Below are 17,980 nucleotides of genomic sequence, written 5' to 3' on the forward strand. Positions count from 1 at the left end.
ATAGCGCAAATCACCAACCGGTCTCTAAGCGCTTGCTTAGGGAACCCGTCCTGGTATTCCCCTGTGAGATAACCCAGCAGGGCATCCACAAGGTGAAAGCCAGGCATCCCGCCGCGAGGGGCCATTGTGGAGATTAAGCAAGCTATTGCCCAGAGTTGCAGAGTGTGAACCCATGAATCGAGTATGCACTGGAGCGAGAATTATCGAGTCCATGGACAATTTATGGACTCAAGACCCAGCCGAGCCGGGAATTGAACCCTGGTCCCGGGCTGACCTCTGCTTCCAGGTCTGCCTACTCTAACCAGTGAGCCACACTTCTCCACCAGTTGCTGGTTTACAATATACTCCAATATTATCCCAAAATAGGGAAGCAGGGAAATCGGGCGATAATTCAGAAGCACCTTGGGATCAGCTGTTGGCTTCTTCAAAATCGGCCTGACTCTAGCCATCTTCCAGTTAGAGGGGAAATTCGTATCAGACAGAGATTTATTAAAAAGCGCAATCAAGCTATCTAGGACAGTAGGTGCCATTATGGAAAAATATTTAGAGGGAAAAGGGTCGGCCGGAGAACCGGATTTTATTTTTTGCATAGCTAAGGTGACGGATTTATGGTCACAATCGGTGAATTTATCTAAATAACCCGAAGGGTTAGATAAAAAACAGGGTGGTTCTTTTAAATGGTTGTGATTGGGTATGGGGGGAAAAGTCGTGTGAATATTTATAATTTTTTCCTCAAAAAAATTTGACACCGAGCCAGTCCAGTCTTGGGATATAGGTATAGTAAGCAAATTTGTAGACGTAGTAAAATCTTTTAGAATATGAAAAAGTTCCCTTGAAGAATTCTCTGCCGTAGTTATCCGTTTCAGTTATGCAGTGGACATTGCTTTTTATTGTATGGAGCTGTCCATTATCACATTTGCCAGAACATGTTGGTGTTCCACAGTATTGATAGGTTAGGATACTTGAGCTTTTTCTTTTTGTGAGCTGTATATAGATTTATGTATTAGACATATGTACTTTTTATGATAGCTTAGGATGTTTACACTGTCTTTTCCTGTGAGCTGTATATAGACCTATGTATTAGACATTTGCACTTTAATGTGGGATTTCTTTATATTCAACTGGGGTATAATTGTCTATCTCTGATGTATTTTACATATATGAGTTGTTGTAATTTATGAACCGGTGGGCCGTTTGTCATTATCAATTTTGAAATGTCTTTTTAAATGTTTTTAAATGTTTTTTATATGTTGGTTATTGTAGTCCTAAAGTCCTGTCTTGTCTATGAAATGACAGCCCTGACGAAGTTCCCTCTGGCAAAAATCGGGAACGAAACGCGTTGGCTGTGTGCCAGTATTAAAGATTAATTCAAATAAAAAGAAGTAATTTTGGAACAGACTTTGATTTGTGCGTCTTGACTTCACAACGAGTGCACCCTCCGTTTTTTTCGAAAAATCAGTGATCTCTGACACCTCTGGACGGCAGGTGTGGGAAGTGATTGCACCACTTTCAAATTTATTGTACATGTGGACTGGATGTGCAGGACCTTGGTCTGCCGTTTGTTCTTTCTTTGCTAGGATTTTTAGTATGGTTATTTCATCAAAGGATTTGAATGAACACCACGCGGCAATATTGTTTGGGGGGTGTGTAGGACGCTCAGGCCACATGGGTGGGTGGGGGCTGATGTGTGAAGGCGCTGGGAGAAGATCCAATCTAGTCTTTAAGTCAGTTTCAATTTTCGTCTATCCCAGGAAGAAGGCGGCAAGTTCTTACTGGTTAGGGTGCAGATTAGACCCAGAAAGCAGGTTGGGTTTCCTGTTAGATTGCAATTTAACGGGTTCAAACAGTTTTTATGTTGAATCCGGGCATTGTTTAGCTGTTTACTAAAGACGTTTGCTTTTGAGCTATGTATGTGTTTGTTGTAAATGATTCTTAGAGATCTCAGGTGCTGGAGGTGTTCGAGCGAGGAGGAGAATCTCCATGACCCTTCACTCAATCTTAGATTGCATCTTTCAGCGTTTAGACTACCATTGTACCAAGGCTCGGAGTCTTTGGAGGATACTCTGTTTAGTTGGAGGGGGCCATAGAGTCTAGAATGTTTGTCATTGAATTAGTGTAATGATCAGTAAGGTCCTGGACATCTGACATGTCCTCGGGAGGGGGTAGGATGTAATTGCTGATAGATGTAAGTTCATTCAGGTTTATGTTTCTAGGGTTCCTTTTCTAGTGTCTGTTTTTTTTATTTGAACCTTTTTTTAGGACAGCGATTCAGTGATGAGCAAAGTGATGCAGTGGTGGTCTGTCCAATCACTTGGAATGATAGATTCAAGTTGAATGGAATTAGCTTTAGAGATAATTAGATCCAAGGTCACTCCCTCGTTGTTTGTAGGAGTTTCGCATATTTGGATCAAGTTTAGGTCAGCTAGGAAGGTTGGTTCTTTGGGTCACTAATCACTGGTTGGTTCTTTGGGTCATTCCAGTAGAGGGTGCAGTCCCCAAGGAAGATTTGGGCTCAGTATACACCGGAGTTGGTTGTGATGATATCCATAATTTGTTCAATGGATGGGAGGTTATCTCCTGGAGGGTGGTAAAACGCATGCAATTTGTATTGAGGCCTATCTTTACTCAGGATATCGATGCCTAGATATTCACAAGAGATGAGAGTAACGTTTTGTGCTTGCTTCATACAGAGATTATTGCAGTGAGTACAGGGGTTACCTCCATCAGGTCTGTTTGGTCTATCTAATCTGATGATGTCGTAGCTGGGCGGTACTAGAATGTCGAGCGTTGAAGTAAAGGAGTCGTTTAGCCAAGTTTCAATCAGGACTCTAAGGTCAAGATCATGAGTAAAGATAAGGTCAGCAATATCCACCGCGTGTTTAGATGCCGATCTGCAATTGAGTATCGTACATTTCAGGTGGGGTATGGCGACAGCGGAGGCAGCCTGAGTGATGGGAATTTGCTTGAACTTGGAATTGTTAACTGCTCTGAGATTGGGCCTAGGATCTCTATGTGGATTCGACTGAAGGAGGAGGGAGTAAATATTATTGTTCGATAGAGTATCTTTCATCCTGATGGGTCGGATGGGGGCATTGAGGTACGGAATTGTCTTCCAGGTCAAATGAGGTGACGTTGCGATTGCTGGGATCCCATTGGATGTGCGGGGTGACGTCCCTCAAACGTGATTGTTATTGGATTGCTAAAGAGAGTGTCTATTCTTACCCATCGGCCTGGTGGGACACCAACAATTAGCGAGCTCAGAGGTGAGGGATATTAGGCTTTAAACCTCAGCCTTAAGTTGATGAAGCTCCTGAGATATCTCAGTGAGTTTGGCGTCATTAGTAATGTGGGAACAGGAGGTCGTGATGTGAGCCAGCAGTCCAGGTGAGACAGTGCTCCGATCTATGGTGTTAGGCAGAAGCTGAGTTGTGAGAACCATGGGAAGGGAGAATAGAGATGGAGTCATGATTGAGTGACCACTGTGCCTTCATCGGCCTGGTCGCCCCCACGCTTCTCACCTCTCCTGCCTCCTGAGCCTCACCTGCTGCCTGTGCCTGATCGCCGACGCCGATTCCGGTGCCCCAGCTGCCGCAGGGCCGCCCGCCAAGCCCGCACTGGTTTTCCCGCCGCTGCCTGCCTGCGCCCCCCCCCACCAGCCGATTGGCTCCCACGCTCCCGCCTCCCAGCGGACCCTCCCTCACCGCTCCCTTCTTAAGGGGACCTAGACTCCTGCTCGGGAGCGACCACTGTGCCTTCATCGGCCTGGTTGCCCCCACGCTCCTCGCCTCTCCTGCATCCTGAGCCTCACCTGCTGCCTGTGCCTGATCGCCGATGCCAATTCCGGCACCCCAGCCGCTGCAGGGCCGCCCGCCAAGCCCGCACTGGATTTCAGCCGCTGCCTGCCTGCGGCCCCACCCCCCCGCCAGTGATTGGCTGCCACGCTCCCGCCTCCCAGCGGACCCTCCCTCACCGCCCCCTTCTTAACGGAACCTAGACTCCTGCTCGGGAGTGTCCACTGCGCCTTCATCGGCCTGGTCGCCCCCACGCTCCTCGCCTCTCCTGCCTCCTGAGCCTCACCTGCTGCCTGTGCCTGATCGCCGACGCCGATTCCGGCGCCCCAGCCGCCGCAGGGCCACCCGCAAAGCCCGCACTGGTTTTCCCGCCGCTGCCTGCCTGCGGCCCCGCCCCCCCCGCCAGCCGATTGGCTCCCACGCTCCCGCCTCCCAGCGGACCCTCCCTCACTGCTCCCTTCTTAAGGGGACCTAGACTCCTGCTCGGGAGCGACCACTGCGCCTTCATCGGCCTGGTCGCCCCCACGCTCCTCGCCTCTCCTGCCTCCTGAGCCTCACCTGCTGCCTGTGCCTGATCGCCGACGCCGATTCTGGCGCCCCAGCCGCCACAGGGCTGCCCGCCAAGCCCGCACTGGTTTTCCCGCCGCTGCCTGCCTGCGGCCCCGCCCCCCGCCAGCCGATTGGCTCCCACGCTCCCGCCTCCCAGCGGACCCTCCCTCACCGCTCCCTTCTTATGACGCCCCCAGAGCGACTGCGCAGCGGACGCGCGCAGCGGGAGCTCCGATTGAGCGCCGAAGGTGCGCCAAAGGTAAGCCCGTCTGCGCCCGTCCGCGCCTGGACCGCGCCCAGAGCCAGGACCCCTGGCGCCCGCAGACACCAGCCCACCCGCCGGACCTACGACGCTACCGAACTCTACGCACTCAACGCCGGCAGAATCCCAGGCTGCTATCGAGCCACCCCGAGACGCACCCACGGACCCTTCTGCTGCCTCTCCTGCAAGCTCGCCTGCATTCGGACCTGCACCACTCAAGCACCGACCAAGCCGAACTCCAGCAGCAACCACCTCAAGTGCATCCTGCTCAACACCCGCTCCGTCCACAGACACGCCATCCAGCTCTGGAACCTGCTCGACAGCACAGCCCCAGACGTCGCCTTCCTCACGGAAACCTGGATGAACGCCTCCTCAGCACCCGACATCGCCATCCCGGACGGCTACAAGATCATCCGGAGGGACCGCGTCAACCAGACAGGAGGAGGCATCGCCATCATCCACAGGAACTCCATCCGCGTCACGACCAACACCGACGACACCCTCGCACCCGCCGAACACCTGCACTTCCAGATCCTCATCAACCCCAAGACCACCCTCAGAGGCACCCTCATCTACAGACCCCCGGGACCACGCAACCAATTCAGCGAAGACATCGCCGACTTCATCAGCCCGCACGCCCTCCCCTCCGCTGACTACATCCTCCTTGGGGACCTCAACTTCCACCTGGAGAACAACAACGACCGCAACACCACCACCCTACTGGACAACCTCGCCAACCTCGGTCTCAAGCAGCTGGTGACCACCCCCACCCACTACGCTGGACACACACTCAACCCCGTCTTCTCATCTAGCAAGGACGTCACCTTCAGCCACGCCACCGGACTCCACTGGACGGACCACAGCTGCGTCCACTTCAGCTTCAGAAGGACCACTATCCACCACCACCAGCAACAGGCTGCACGCAGAAGCTGGAACAAGATCACAGCCGACCAGCTCGCGACTTCCCTGAACATGAACCCTCCCACCAGCGCAACGAACCCAAGCCAGGCGGCCACCAACCTCGCCAAGTGTATCAGCAACTGCGCAGACGACCTCGCCCCCCTGAAGACCCCGCCTAGCAGACCCGGCAGCAAGAAAGCCCCATGGTTCACCGATGAACTGAAGAGCTCCAAGAAGAACTGCCGAGCCCTCGAGAAAGCCTGGCGCAGAGACCCAACACGGAACACCATGACTGCCCTCAAGCTCGCCACCCGAAAACACCACCAGCTGATCCACGCCACCAAGAAAACTGCCTTCAAGGAACGACTGGACAACAACGCCCACAACAGCAAGGAACTCTTCAACATCGTTAAAGAGCTCTCCAACCCCAACGCCGGAAACAACGACATCACCCCTTCGCAAGACCTCTGCAACTCCCTCGCCTCCTACTTCCACAACAAGATCGCGAACATACACAAGAGCTTCAGCCCTCAACCGACGCACGCCACGACTGAACCACCGCCCTCCACCACCATCCTCCGCGCCTGGACCCCGATCAGCACCGAAGACACCGTCCGCACGATGAACTCCATCCACTCCGGATCTCCAACCGACCCCTGCCCTCACCACGTCTTCAACAAGGCCGACACTGTCATCGCACCCCACCTGCGGGACATCATCAACACCTCCTTCGACACCGCCACCTTCCCGGAGAGCTGGAAGCACGCCGAACTCAGCGCCCTACTAAAGAAGCCATCAGCCGACCCCACCGACCTCAAGAACTACCGCTCCATCTCGCTGCTCCCGTTTCCTGCAAAAGTCATCGAGAAGACCGTCAACAAGCAGCTGGCCGCCTTCCTCGAGACGAACGGATCCCTCGACCTCTCGCAGTCTGGCTTCCGGGCCAACCACAGCACCGAGACCGCCCTGATCGCAGCCACCGATGACATCCGAGCCCTGCTCGACAACTGAGAAACAGCGGCCCTCATCCTCCTAGACCTCTCCGCGGCCTTCGACACAGTCTGCCACCGAACCCTAGTGCAGCGCCTCAGCAACGTCGGAATCCAGGAGAAGGCACTGGAATGGATCACCTCGTTCCTCGCCGGAAGGACACAGAGAGTCCGCCTCCCCCCGTTCAGATCAGAAGCCACCGAAGTCATCTGCGGCGTTCCTCAAGGCTCCTCGCTCAGCCCAACCCTCTTCAACGTCTACATGAGCCCCCTCGCAGCCATCGCACGCCAACACCACCTCAACATCATCTCCTACGCCGACGACACCCAGCTGATCCTCTCCTTCACCAACGACCCCGCCACCGCCAGAGCCAACCTACAGCTTCAGCCCTCAACCGACGCACGCCACGACTGAACCACCGCCCTCCACCACCATCCTCCGTGCCTGGACCCCGATCAGCACCGAAGACACCGTCCGCACAATGAACTCCATCCACTCCAGATCTCCGACCGACCCCTGCCCTCACCACGTCTTCAACAAGGCCGACACTGTCATCGCACCCCACCTGCGGGACATCATCAACACCTCCTTCGACACTGCCACCTTCCCGGAGAGCTGGAAGCACGCCGAACTCAGCGCCCTACTAAAGAAGCCATCAGCCGACCCCACCGACCTCAAGAACTACCGCCCCATCTCGCTGCTCCTGTTTCCTGCAAAAGTCATCGAGAAGACCGTCAACAAGCAGCTGGCCGCCTTCCTCGAGACGAACGGATCCCTCGACCTCTCGCAGTCTGGCTTCCGGGCCAACCACAGCACCGAGACCGCCCTGATCGCAGCCACCGATGACATCCGAGCCCTGCTCGACAACTGAGAAACAGCGGCCCTCATCCTCCTAGACCTCTCCGCGGCCTTCGACACAGTCTGCCACCGAACCCTAGTGCAGCGCCTCTGCAAAGTCGGAATCCAGGAGAAGGCACTGGAATGGATCACCTCGTTCCTCGCCGGAAGGACACAGAGAGTCCGCCTCCCCCCGTTCAGATCAGAAGCCACCGAAGTCATCTGCGGCGTTCCTCAAGGCTCCTCGCTCAGCCCAACCCTCTTCAACGTCTACATGAGCCCCCTCGCAGCCATCGCACGCCAACCCAACCTCAACATCATCTCCTACGCCGACGACACCCAGCTGATCCTGTCCCTCACCAACGACCCCGCCACCGCCAGAGCCAACCTACACGAAGGGATGACAGACGTAGCCAAGTGGATGATGAGCAGCCGCCTGAAACTGAACTCGGACAAGACGGAAGTCCTCATCCTGGGATCTTCACCCTCCGCCTGGGACGACTCCTGGTGGCCCCCTGCCCTGGGCAGCGCACCCAAACCAACAGACCACGCACGCAACCTGGGCTTCATCCTAGACTCCTCCCTCTCCATGACCAGACAAGTCAACGCCGTCTCCTCGTCATGCTTCAACATCCTGCGCATGCTACGCAAGATCTTCCGGTGGATCCCCAACGAGACTAGGAAGACGGTCACCCAGGCCCTCGTCACCAGCCGTCTGGACTACGGCAACTCTCTCTACGCCTGAACCACCGCCAAACCCCAGAAGAGACTCCAGCGGATCCAGAACGCCTCAGCACGACTCATCCTGGACATCCCCCGTCGCAGCCACATCTCCAGACACCTGAGAGATCTGCACTGGCTCCCGGTCAACAAGAGAATCACCCTCCGCCTCCTCACCCACACACACAAGGCCCTACACAACCAAGGCCCAGGATACCTCAACAGCCGCCTCAACTTCTACGCTCCCTCACGCCAACTTCGATCGACCGACCACGCCCTCGCCGCCGTCCCCCGGATCCGAAGAGCCACCACAGGAGGAAGGTCCTTCGCCTACCTGGCCGCCAAGACTTGGAACTCCCTCCCGACCCACCTCCGCCTGACCCAGGACCACCTCGCCTTCAGGAAGCAGCTCAAGACCTGGCTGTTCGAGCAGTAGCGGACCCCCCTCCCCCAGCGCCTTGAGACCCTCCGGGTGAGTAGTGCGCTATATAAATGCTGTGATTGATTGATTGATTGAGTGGGGATGTGGGACTCATAAACTGATTGATGAGTAGATAGGCGCCATGTTATTGGTCATGTTAGGGGGTTCAGAGATAGCAAGTGTTTCACAGATGCATCAGTGCTGACAGCGGGGGCTCAGCACTTTCACCCACTCTTTTTAATCTACTCATGGAGCCCCTGACAAATGCATTGAACTCAGCGAACATTCTATATCACCTGTATGCGGACGACACCCAACTATATATGAAAATCTCCTCACCAGAAAACGTCATCGCCCTCAACGCTGTTCCACAGAATACTCCAAGTTGGCTCACTGGCAACCACCTCTTGCTTAACACCAAAAAAACGGAATTCCTTCTCATCTCCCCACCCAATCATACATCCAAGATAGACTTATGGTTGAAACATCTAACTTCCTTTGACTGTGGTCCGCACATCATTGATTCCGCGAAATCCCTGGGAGTCACCATCGACAAACAACTGAACATGCAGGCGCAAATCACTAATGCCACCAAGGGTGCTAATCTTCAGATGAGTATACGAAGGAAACTTAAACCCTTCCTCCCACAGCCCGACTTAAAAATGGCAGTACAAGCCCTACTGCTACCAAGATTAGACTATGGAAGTACCACTCTATGCGGACTCCCGAAATACTGGCCGGCCCCGCTGAGGGCATCGCTTAACGCTGCGGCCAAACTGGTATCGGGAACTAAAAGAAATAACTATATCTCTCCGACCTTGAAAGTTCTGAGCTGGCTGCCCTACGAGGCAAGAATACACCTAAAGATCGCTTGCATGACCCATAAAGCCCTGCATTGCAACACCCCCAGTTACTTCGCTCTAAAGCTTGAGCGATTGGGAGGATGCAGACAACTGCGAAGTGTGAGTTCACTCCTACTGAAACCACAATTCTTCCATAAAAAGTGAACTGGTTGCAGAGCATTCTCAGGGATTGCACCTAAGGTTTTGAACTCCCTACCTCCAGTGGTATGTGGAATCTCTTCCTTTACCTCCTTCAAAAAAGAAGTAAAAATGCTTCTAATGAACAAATTCACATCCTTAGACTTTAATTCTATGTTGACCTCTAGTCTCCTATCCGATCCATATATTATATTATTGCCTACATCTTTTGTATTGAAGGCGAATACAGAATGTATGTTTACTACTTCAACCACCTAATGTTTAATAACTGTGTATTGTGAAGCGTTCTGATTCCCTCGTGGATCATTCTTTGTTGACTACTCGTCACCTATGCTATCCATATACTACTATCTACCTCTTTTGTACTGAATGCGAATACTGAATGTATGTATACTACCTCAACCATCTAATGTTTAATAACTGTATATTGTAAAGCGCTCTGATACCCTTGTGGGTCATGTTCGCGCTATATAAAACTTTATAAAAAAAAAAAAAATAAATAAATAAATGTTCAGAGGTAAGGGGCAGAGATGAGGTGAAGGTGTTAGTATTGAGTCAGTGTATTTCAGTGGTCGCTGCTCTTGGGGTGTGATGAGGGCTCAGGCTATTATGACGAAAATTGTTGGTTGAAACAATCTGCAAGGGTAATGGTAAATGAATGCTGTTGGGTAGTCTGATAAAGGTGGATAGGGAGGAGGGGAAAGGGGTGAAGCAATACAAGAAGTGGGGAGAGGGGAGGATACAGAACGAGGAACCCGTGGGATGACTAAAGGGCTAGGATGAGCTTGGGTCAGGGAGGAAACTTATTCATCACAGAGAGTTTGATGAGTGAGGAAAATGTCATCATGTAATTCTATTGCGTTACAACAAACAAATGATGGACGGAATGCTGACAATGCAGACATTCTCCCCCAGTCAAGAGATCTGGGTTAAATCCATCGTTCTTTTGCCCACTACGCCACCCCAGTTCAGACATGGCCATATGCAAATCAGTCTTGACCCTGTGCCTCATGGGAACAGTCCAGCCCGAACTGCCAAGCCATGTCTTCCCTGGACCAGAATCAAGCATCCTAGGACCGGTTTCTGGCTATCAGCCGTCATCAACCAGGATAGCTTGACTCCAGTGGCGTAGTGAGCACGGGTCCCACGTCTGGGAATACCCATCCCACTTAGGGCGAAAAGCGTTACAACAAACAAATGATGGACGGAATGCTGACAATGCAGACATTCTCCCCCAGTCAAGAGATCTGGGTTAAATCCATCGTTCTTTTGCCCACTACGCCACCCCAGTTCAGACATGGCCATATGCAAATCAGTCTTGACCCTGTGCCTCATGGGAACAGTCCAGCCCGAACTGCCAAGCCATGTCTTCCCTGGACCAGAATCAAGCATCCTAGGACCAGTTTCTGGCTATCAGCCGTCATCAGCCAGGATAGCTTGACTCCAGTGGCGTAGTGAGCACGGGTCCCACGTCTGGGAATACCCATCCCACTTAGGGCGAAAAGCGTTACAACAAACAAATGATGGACGGAATGCTGACAATGCAGACATTCTCCCCCAGTCAAGAGATCTGGGTTAAATCCATCGTTCTTTTGCCCACTACGCCACCCCAGTTCAGACATGGCCATATGCAAATCAGTCTTGACCCTGTGCCTCATGGGAACAGTCCAGCCCGAACTGCCAAGCCATGTCTTCCCTGGACCAGAATCAAGCATCCTAGGACCGGTTTCTGGCTATCAGCCGTCATCAGCCAAGATAGCTTGACTCCAGTGGCGTAGTGAGCACGGGTCCCACGTCTGGGAATACCCATCCCACTTAGGGCGAAAAGCGTTACAACAAACAAATGATGGACGGAATGCTGACAATGCAGACATTCTCCCCCAGTCAAGAGATCTGGGTTAAATCCATCGTTCTTTTGCCCACTACGCCACCCCAGTTCAGACATGGCCATATGCAAATCAGTCTTGACCCTGTGCCTCATGGGAACAGTCCAGCCCGAACTGCCAAGCCATGTCTTCCCTGGACCAGAATCAAGCATCCTAGGACCGGTTTCTGGCTATCAGCCGTCATCAGCCAGGATAGCTTGACTCCAGTGGCGTAGTGAGCACGGGTCCCACGTCTGGGAATACCCATCCCACTTAGGGCGAAAAGCGTTACAACAAACAAATGATGGACGGAATGCTGACAATGCAGACATTCTCCCCCAGTCAAGAGATCTGGGTTAAATCCATCGTTCTTTTGCCCACTACGCCACCCCAGTTCAGACATGGCCATATGCAAATCAGTCTTGACCCTGTGCCTCATGGGAACAGTCCAGCCCGAACTGCCAAGCCATGTCTTCCCTGGACCAGAATCAAGCATCCTAGGACCGGTTTCTGGCTATCAGCCGTCATCAGCCAGGATAGCTTGACTCCAGTGGCGTAGTGAGCACGGGTCCCACGTCTGGGAATACCCATCCCACTTAGGCAGCGTTCAGATGCTTGGATGAGGATAATCCCATTATTATAAAGGGAGATGATTGCCTCTGCTCGGCGAACAATAGAGGGAGTTAGCGAGAGTCTGAGACCGTGGGGGGCTTTAGTGGATGCAGTGACCTGATGTCCACCTTGCTGTCTTGAGTCTTCGTGATCCATCTCTTACTCCAAGAGCTGTTCTTGTTTTAACAAAACCTTGACCATATGCATCTACCTAAAGCTGTAACTAGTGTATGTGTGCTATGCTAAGTTACTCTATGAACACCTTTGCTGAAATAAATAAGATTGTGGCATGTTCAAAGGAACTTTTATGCAAATATCTCTGTATGGTTAAATGTGTCTTAAATATGTCTTCATAAGTTTCAACAATAGTAATAAATGTGATGCTTTTACAATCAATTAAAAATTGTATATGCACGTTCTGGTATTTTCCATTTAAGTAATTTAAATCTCTTTACATCCGACAGAAAACAATCCTTGATTGCAAAAAATGTTTAAGAATAATGAAGATAATACTGTAAATCTGCAGTAGCAAAGTCCGAAACATTGAGTTCCAGTATTCAGGAAAACATAAGTGCCGACAGAGGCGGCCGAACCTGAACATAAACTGACAGATCTTGGAAGTACCGTCAAGGGCAATTCGGTGGTTCTACGGGTCTCAGCTGTGCACCTCCGTGCCTCAAGATGAAGAAATGACCTCGAGAAAATTAAGACAACACTGATCAACCACTTTTTGTTTAAACATGTCCAATACCAGTTCTGATCATGAGGTGGTTACAGCAGTACTCTGCTTCCTAAAGTGATATCAGACCACAGTGCTAGAGGTGTATTGTAAACTCTTTCAGGCCATTCCAAAGCAACCAGCGAAAAGCACAGTTAACTGAAATGGGGGTTCTGCTATATAAAACACAGAGTATATTTACCAAGCCTAAAACTGCATCAGTGGAAAAGCCACACAAATGCAATGAATGTCTGAATGCTTTATGCAATTATCAGGCCTAAAAAAGCATTAGCGAACACACACGGGGAAAAACCATATAATTGCAGTGAATGTGAAAGTAGTTTTACGGAATCATCTAAACTCATGAGTCATCAGCGAACACACACTGGTGAAAAACCATTCAAGTGCAATGAATGTGGGAAGAGCTTTATCTATTTATCACACCTAAAACAACATCAGAGAACACACACTGGAGAAAAACCACATCCCTGCAGTGAATGTCTGAAGAGCTTTAGTTTATTATCACACCTAAAACGGCATCAGAGAACACACACTGGAGAAAAACCATATCCTTGCAGTGAATGTCTGAAAAGCTTTATTCAATCAGCACAACTAAAACAACATCAGAGAACACACACTGGGGAAAAACCATTCCAGTGCAATGAATGTGGGAAGAGATTTTGTCGCTTATCAGTCCTACATGAACATCAGCGAACACACACTGGAGAAAAACCATATCCTTGCAGTGAATGTCTGAAGAGCTTTAGTCGATTATCACACCTAAAACTGCATCAGAGAACACACACTGGAGAAAAACCATATCCTTGCAGTGAATGTCTGAAGAGCTTTAGTCAATTAGCACAACTAAAACAACATCAGAGAACACACACTGGGGAAAAACCATTCCAGTGCAATGAATGTGGGAAGAGATTTTTTCGCTTATCAGTCCTACATGGACATCAGCGAACACACACTGGAGAAAAACCATTCCAGTGCAATGAATGTGGGAAGCGCTTTAATCAATTAATACACCTAAAAATCCATCAGAGAAGACACACAGGGGAAAAACCATATTATTGCAGTGAATGTGGAAGTAGTTTTAGTACCTCTTCAGTATTAACATATCATCAACAAACACACACAGAGGAAAAACCATATCATTGCAGTGAATGTCTGAAGAGCTTTTGTAAATTATGGTACCTAAAGCAGCATCAGAAAACACACACTGGGGAAAAACCATTCAAGTGCAATGAATGTGGGAGGAGATTTTGTCGCTTATCAGACCTACATAGACATCAGCGAGTACACACTGGGGAAAAACCATATCATTGCAGTGAATGTGGAAGTAGTTTTAGTGATTCTTCAACATTAAGGATTCATCAGCGAACACACACAGGAGAAAAACCATTTAAGTGCAGTGAATGTTTGAAGAGCTTTATTCGATCAACACACCTAAAAAAGCATCAGAGAACACACATAGGGGAAAAAGCGCTCAAGTGCAATGAATGTGGGAGGGGCTTTATATATTTATCAAACCTAAAACAGCATCAGCGAACACACTCAATGGGAAAACCATTCAAGTGCAGTGAATGTGGAAATAGTTTTAGTTATTATTCAACATTAAGGATTCATCAGCGAACACACACTGGAGAAAAACCATACCATTGCAGTGAATGTGGGAAGAGATTTTGTCGCTTATCAAAGCTAAACCAGCATCAGAAAACACACACTGGAGAAAAACCATTCCAGTGCAATGAATGTGGGAAGAGATTTTGTCGCTTATCAAACCTAAAACAGCATCAGAAATCACACACTGGGGAAAAACCATTCCAGTGCACTGAATGTGGGAAGAGATTTTGTCGCTTATCAAACCTAAAACAGCATCAGCGAGCACACACTGGGGAAAAACTGTATTGTGGCCCCTAGGGTCACGCTAATCTTTGCTAAAGTTAGCCTGAGTTAGCAACCATTTTAGCTGCGTGTCTTTTTATTTTTGCGCACGACACTCTTTATCTCCTTGAGCAAGACGCCTTTGTGCCCGCATGAGCTCATATTGTTATAGTTTGCTCGCAGTGTACAAGGTCGAGAAACAAGCCGCTGTGCTTTCCAGTTCTGGTCAGTCTGTACTACCTAGACATAACATTAGGCACTTCTTGGCACGATTGAGAAATGCTTGCATTATTCTAATACGCAGCAGCTTTCTCAAGACAGTCGGAAGATTTCCTTCTACGAACTAGAGCCTTGCTGAGCCTATTATGTAACCTTACTCCTATGTTCTAAGGTGAGGTGTTCCCCAGAATTGGCCCAGAGATCTTCTTTTATATAATATACATAATCCTACCTGGGAGGGTGGTCTAGGCATTATAGCCGTAATATCCACTGGTCATTCAGAATGATCTCCCCCTTCTTATTTTATGGTATTGTAACTTTGATCATTGTTTTAATCTTATGTATTATTCCGCTGGTGCTAGCTCATTTACTGCATTATAGAACAATGCACAGAGTTTGTTAGTTGAAAAATAAACATCTTAAACTTTACATAGACGCTGCATTATTTGGTGTGGACAAGCAAGGGTGAGTGAGCAAAAGGGTGTGCATTGCTACCGCGACTCTGAGAGGTCGGAAGTTTCGTGTTCTGGGTTTGTCTAAGCATTAGGTATCTTCGGAAGGTCTGGGGAGCTAATGAGACACTATAGCTAGTCGGTCTAGGGATTGTGGGTTCTTAGGTGTAAGTGTAGTACAACCAATCTTGCACTAACGGCTATTTTCTTGTGCATAGTTCTGTATGTGCAGAATCTCTACAACAAAACCATTCAAATGCAGTGAATGTGGAAGTAGTTTTAGTTCCCCTTCAGGATTAATGTATCATCAACAAACACACACAGGGGAAAAACCCTTCCAGTGCAATGAATGTGGGAAGAGATTTTGTCGCTTATCAGTCCTATATAGACATCAGCGAAGACACACACTGGAGAAAAACCATACCATTGCAGTGAATGTTGAAGTAGCTTTTGTGATTCTTCAACATTAAGGCTTCATCAGCAAAGACACACAGGAGAAAAGCCATATCATGGCAGTGAACGTGCAAAAAGCTTTTGTCAATCTTCAAACCTAAAAACAAATCAGCGAGCACACCACCATCACCATCAATGAAAGTGTCTATTCTGTGCTATTGTTTATTTCCCTACAGCTAGGATAAACATGAAATATCAGGAAACCCATTGGGGGACTAGCACAAAGTGGACTAAAAGTAAAGAAATATTGTTGGTTTTTATTCTGTGAGAGAGTTAAAACGAAAGAAATCCAAGCACACCTGACCATGCTGCCTGTAAAATCAACACCATGAACAATGCTTGTACTAACAAGGGTATTTTCAGCTAATTCTGGAGATTAGTGATAAAACATATAAACCCAACACACTCAAAACAATTTAACAAGCACAAAATGAAGATTCTTCAGAGCTGGCTGTGGTTTTGGTCATTTTATGCATCATTAATGGTTCTGTGACAGCAGCCAGAGAATTGTGTAGAAAAGCAGAAGTGAAAGCAGGAGAATGTGAGCTGCATCTCTCTGGTTTAACCCTTGCAGTGCATGACATTTACCTCTGAAGCAGGAGAATGTGAGCTGCAGCTCTCTGGGTTAACCCTCGCAGTGCAGGACATTTACCTCTGAAGCAGGAGAATGTGAGCTGCAGCTCTCTGGGTTAACCCTTGCAGTCCATGACATTTACCTCTGAAGCAGGAGAATGTGAGCTGCAGCTCTCTCGGTTAACCCTTGCAGTGCATGACATTTACCTCTGAAGCAGGAGAATGTGAGCTGCAGCTCTCTGGGTTAACCCTTGCAGTCCATGACATTTACCTCTGAAGCAGGAGAATGTGAACTGCAGCTCTCTGGGTTAACTCTCGCAGTGCATGACATTTACCTCTGAAGCAGGAGAATGTGAGCTGCAGCTCTCTGGGTTAACCCTCGCAGTGCATGACATTTACCTCTGAAGCAGGAGAATGTGAGCTGCAGCTCTCTGGGTTAACCCTTGCAGTGCACAACATTTACCTCTGAAGCAGGAGAATGTGAGCTGTAGCTCTCTGGGTTAACCCTCGCAGTGCTGACATTTACCTCTGAAGCAGGAGAATGTGAGCTGCAGCTCTCTGGGTTAACCCTCGCAGTGCATGACATTTACCTCTGAAGCAGGAGAATGTGAGCTGCAGCTCTCTGGGTTAACCCTCGCAGTGCATGACATTTACCTCTGAAGCAGGAGAATGTGAGCTGCAGCTCTCTGGGTTAACCCTTGCAGTGCTGACATTTACCTCTGAAGCAGGAGAATGTGAACTGCATCTCTCTGGGTTAACCCTCGCAGCGCTGACATTTACCCCTGAAGCAGGAGAATGTGAGCTGCAGCTCTCTGGGTTAACCCTTGGAGTGCATGACATTTACCTCTGAAGCAGGAGAATGTGAGCTGCAGCTCTCTGGGTTAACCCTTGCAGTGCATGACATTTACCTCTGTAGCAGGAGAATGTGAGCTGCAGATCTCTGGGTTAACCCTTGCAGTGCTGACATTTACCTCTGAAGCAGGAGAATGTGAGCTGCAGCTCTCTGGGTTAACCCTTGCAGTGCATGACATTTTCCTCTGAAGCAGGAGAATGTGAGCTGCAGCTCTCTGGGTTAACCCTTGCAGTGCTGACATTTACCTCTGAAGCAGGAGAATGTGAGCTGCAGCTCTCTGTGTTAACCCTTGCAGTGCTGACATTTACCTCTGAAGCAGGAGAATGTGAGCTGCAGATCTCTGGGTTAACCCTTGCAGTGCTGACATTTACCTCTGAAGCAGGAGAATGTGAGCTGCAGCTCCCTGGGTTAACCCTTGCAGTGCTGACATTTACCTCTGAAGCAGGAGAATGTGAGCTGCAGATCTCTGGGTTAACCCTTGCAGTGCGTGACATTTACCTCTGAAGCAGGAGAATGTGAGCTGCAGCTCTCTGGGTTAACCCTTGCAGTGCGTGACATTTACCTCTGAAGCAGGAGAATGTGAGCTGCAGCTCTCTGGGTTAACCCTTGCAGTGCTGACATTTACCTCTGAAGCAGGAGAATGTGAGCTGCAGATCTCTGGGTTAACCCTTGCAGTGCATGACATTTACCTCTGAAGCAGGAGAATGTGAGCTGCAGATCTCTGGGTTAACCCTTGCAGTGCTGACATTTACCTCTGAAGCAGGAGAATGTGAGCTGCAGCTCTCTGGGTTAACCCTTGCAGTGCATGACATTTACCTCTGCATCAGGAGAATGTGAGCTGCAGCTCTCTGGGTTAACCCTTGCAGTGCATGAC

General features: G+C 49.6%; 1 protein-coding gene across 1 annotated transcript in view; it reads left to right on the forward strand.

Annotated features, from left to right (window-relative positions):
• Positions 1 to 15,204, forward strand: part of LOC146838985 (uncharacterized) — a 71,212-nt gene extending 56,008 nt beyond the window's left edge. The window contains exon 4 of the mRNA XM_085603012.1: positions 12,413 to 15,204. Within this exon, the coding sequence (XP_085459138.1) occupies positions 12,922 to 14,592 (1,671 nt within the window). The 5' untranslated portion in view covers positions 12,413 to 12,921 and the 3' untranslated portion in view covers positions 14,593 to 15,204. The remainder of the gene's footprint in view (positions 1 to 12,412) is intronic.
• Positions 15,205 to 17,980: the final 2,776 nt, after the last annotated feature.

This window comes from Triturus cristatus, chromosome 4_2, assembly GCF_964204655.1.
Source record: "Triturus cristatus chromosome 4_2, aTriCri1.1, whole genome shotgun sequence".
Taxonomy (NCBI): Eukaryota; Metazoa; Chordata; class Amphibia; order Caudata; family Salamandridae; genus Triturus; species Triturus cristatus.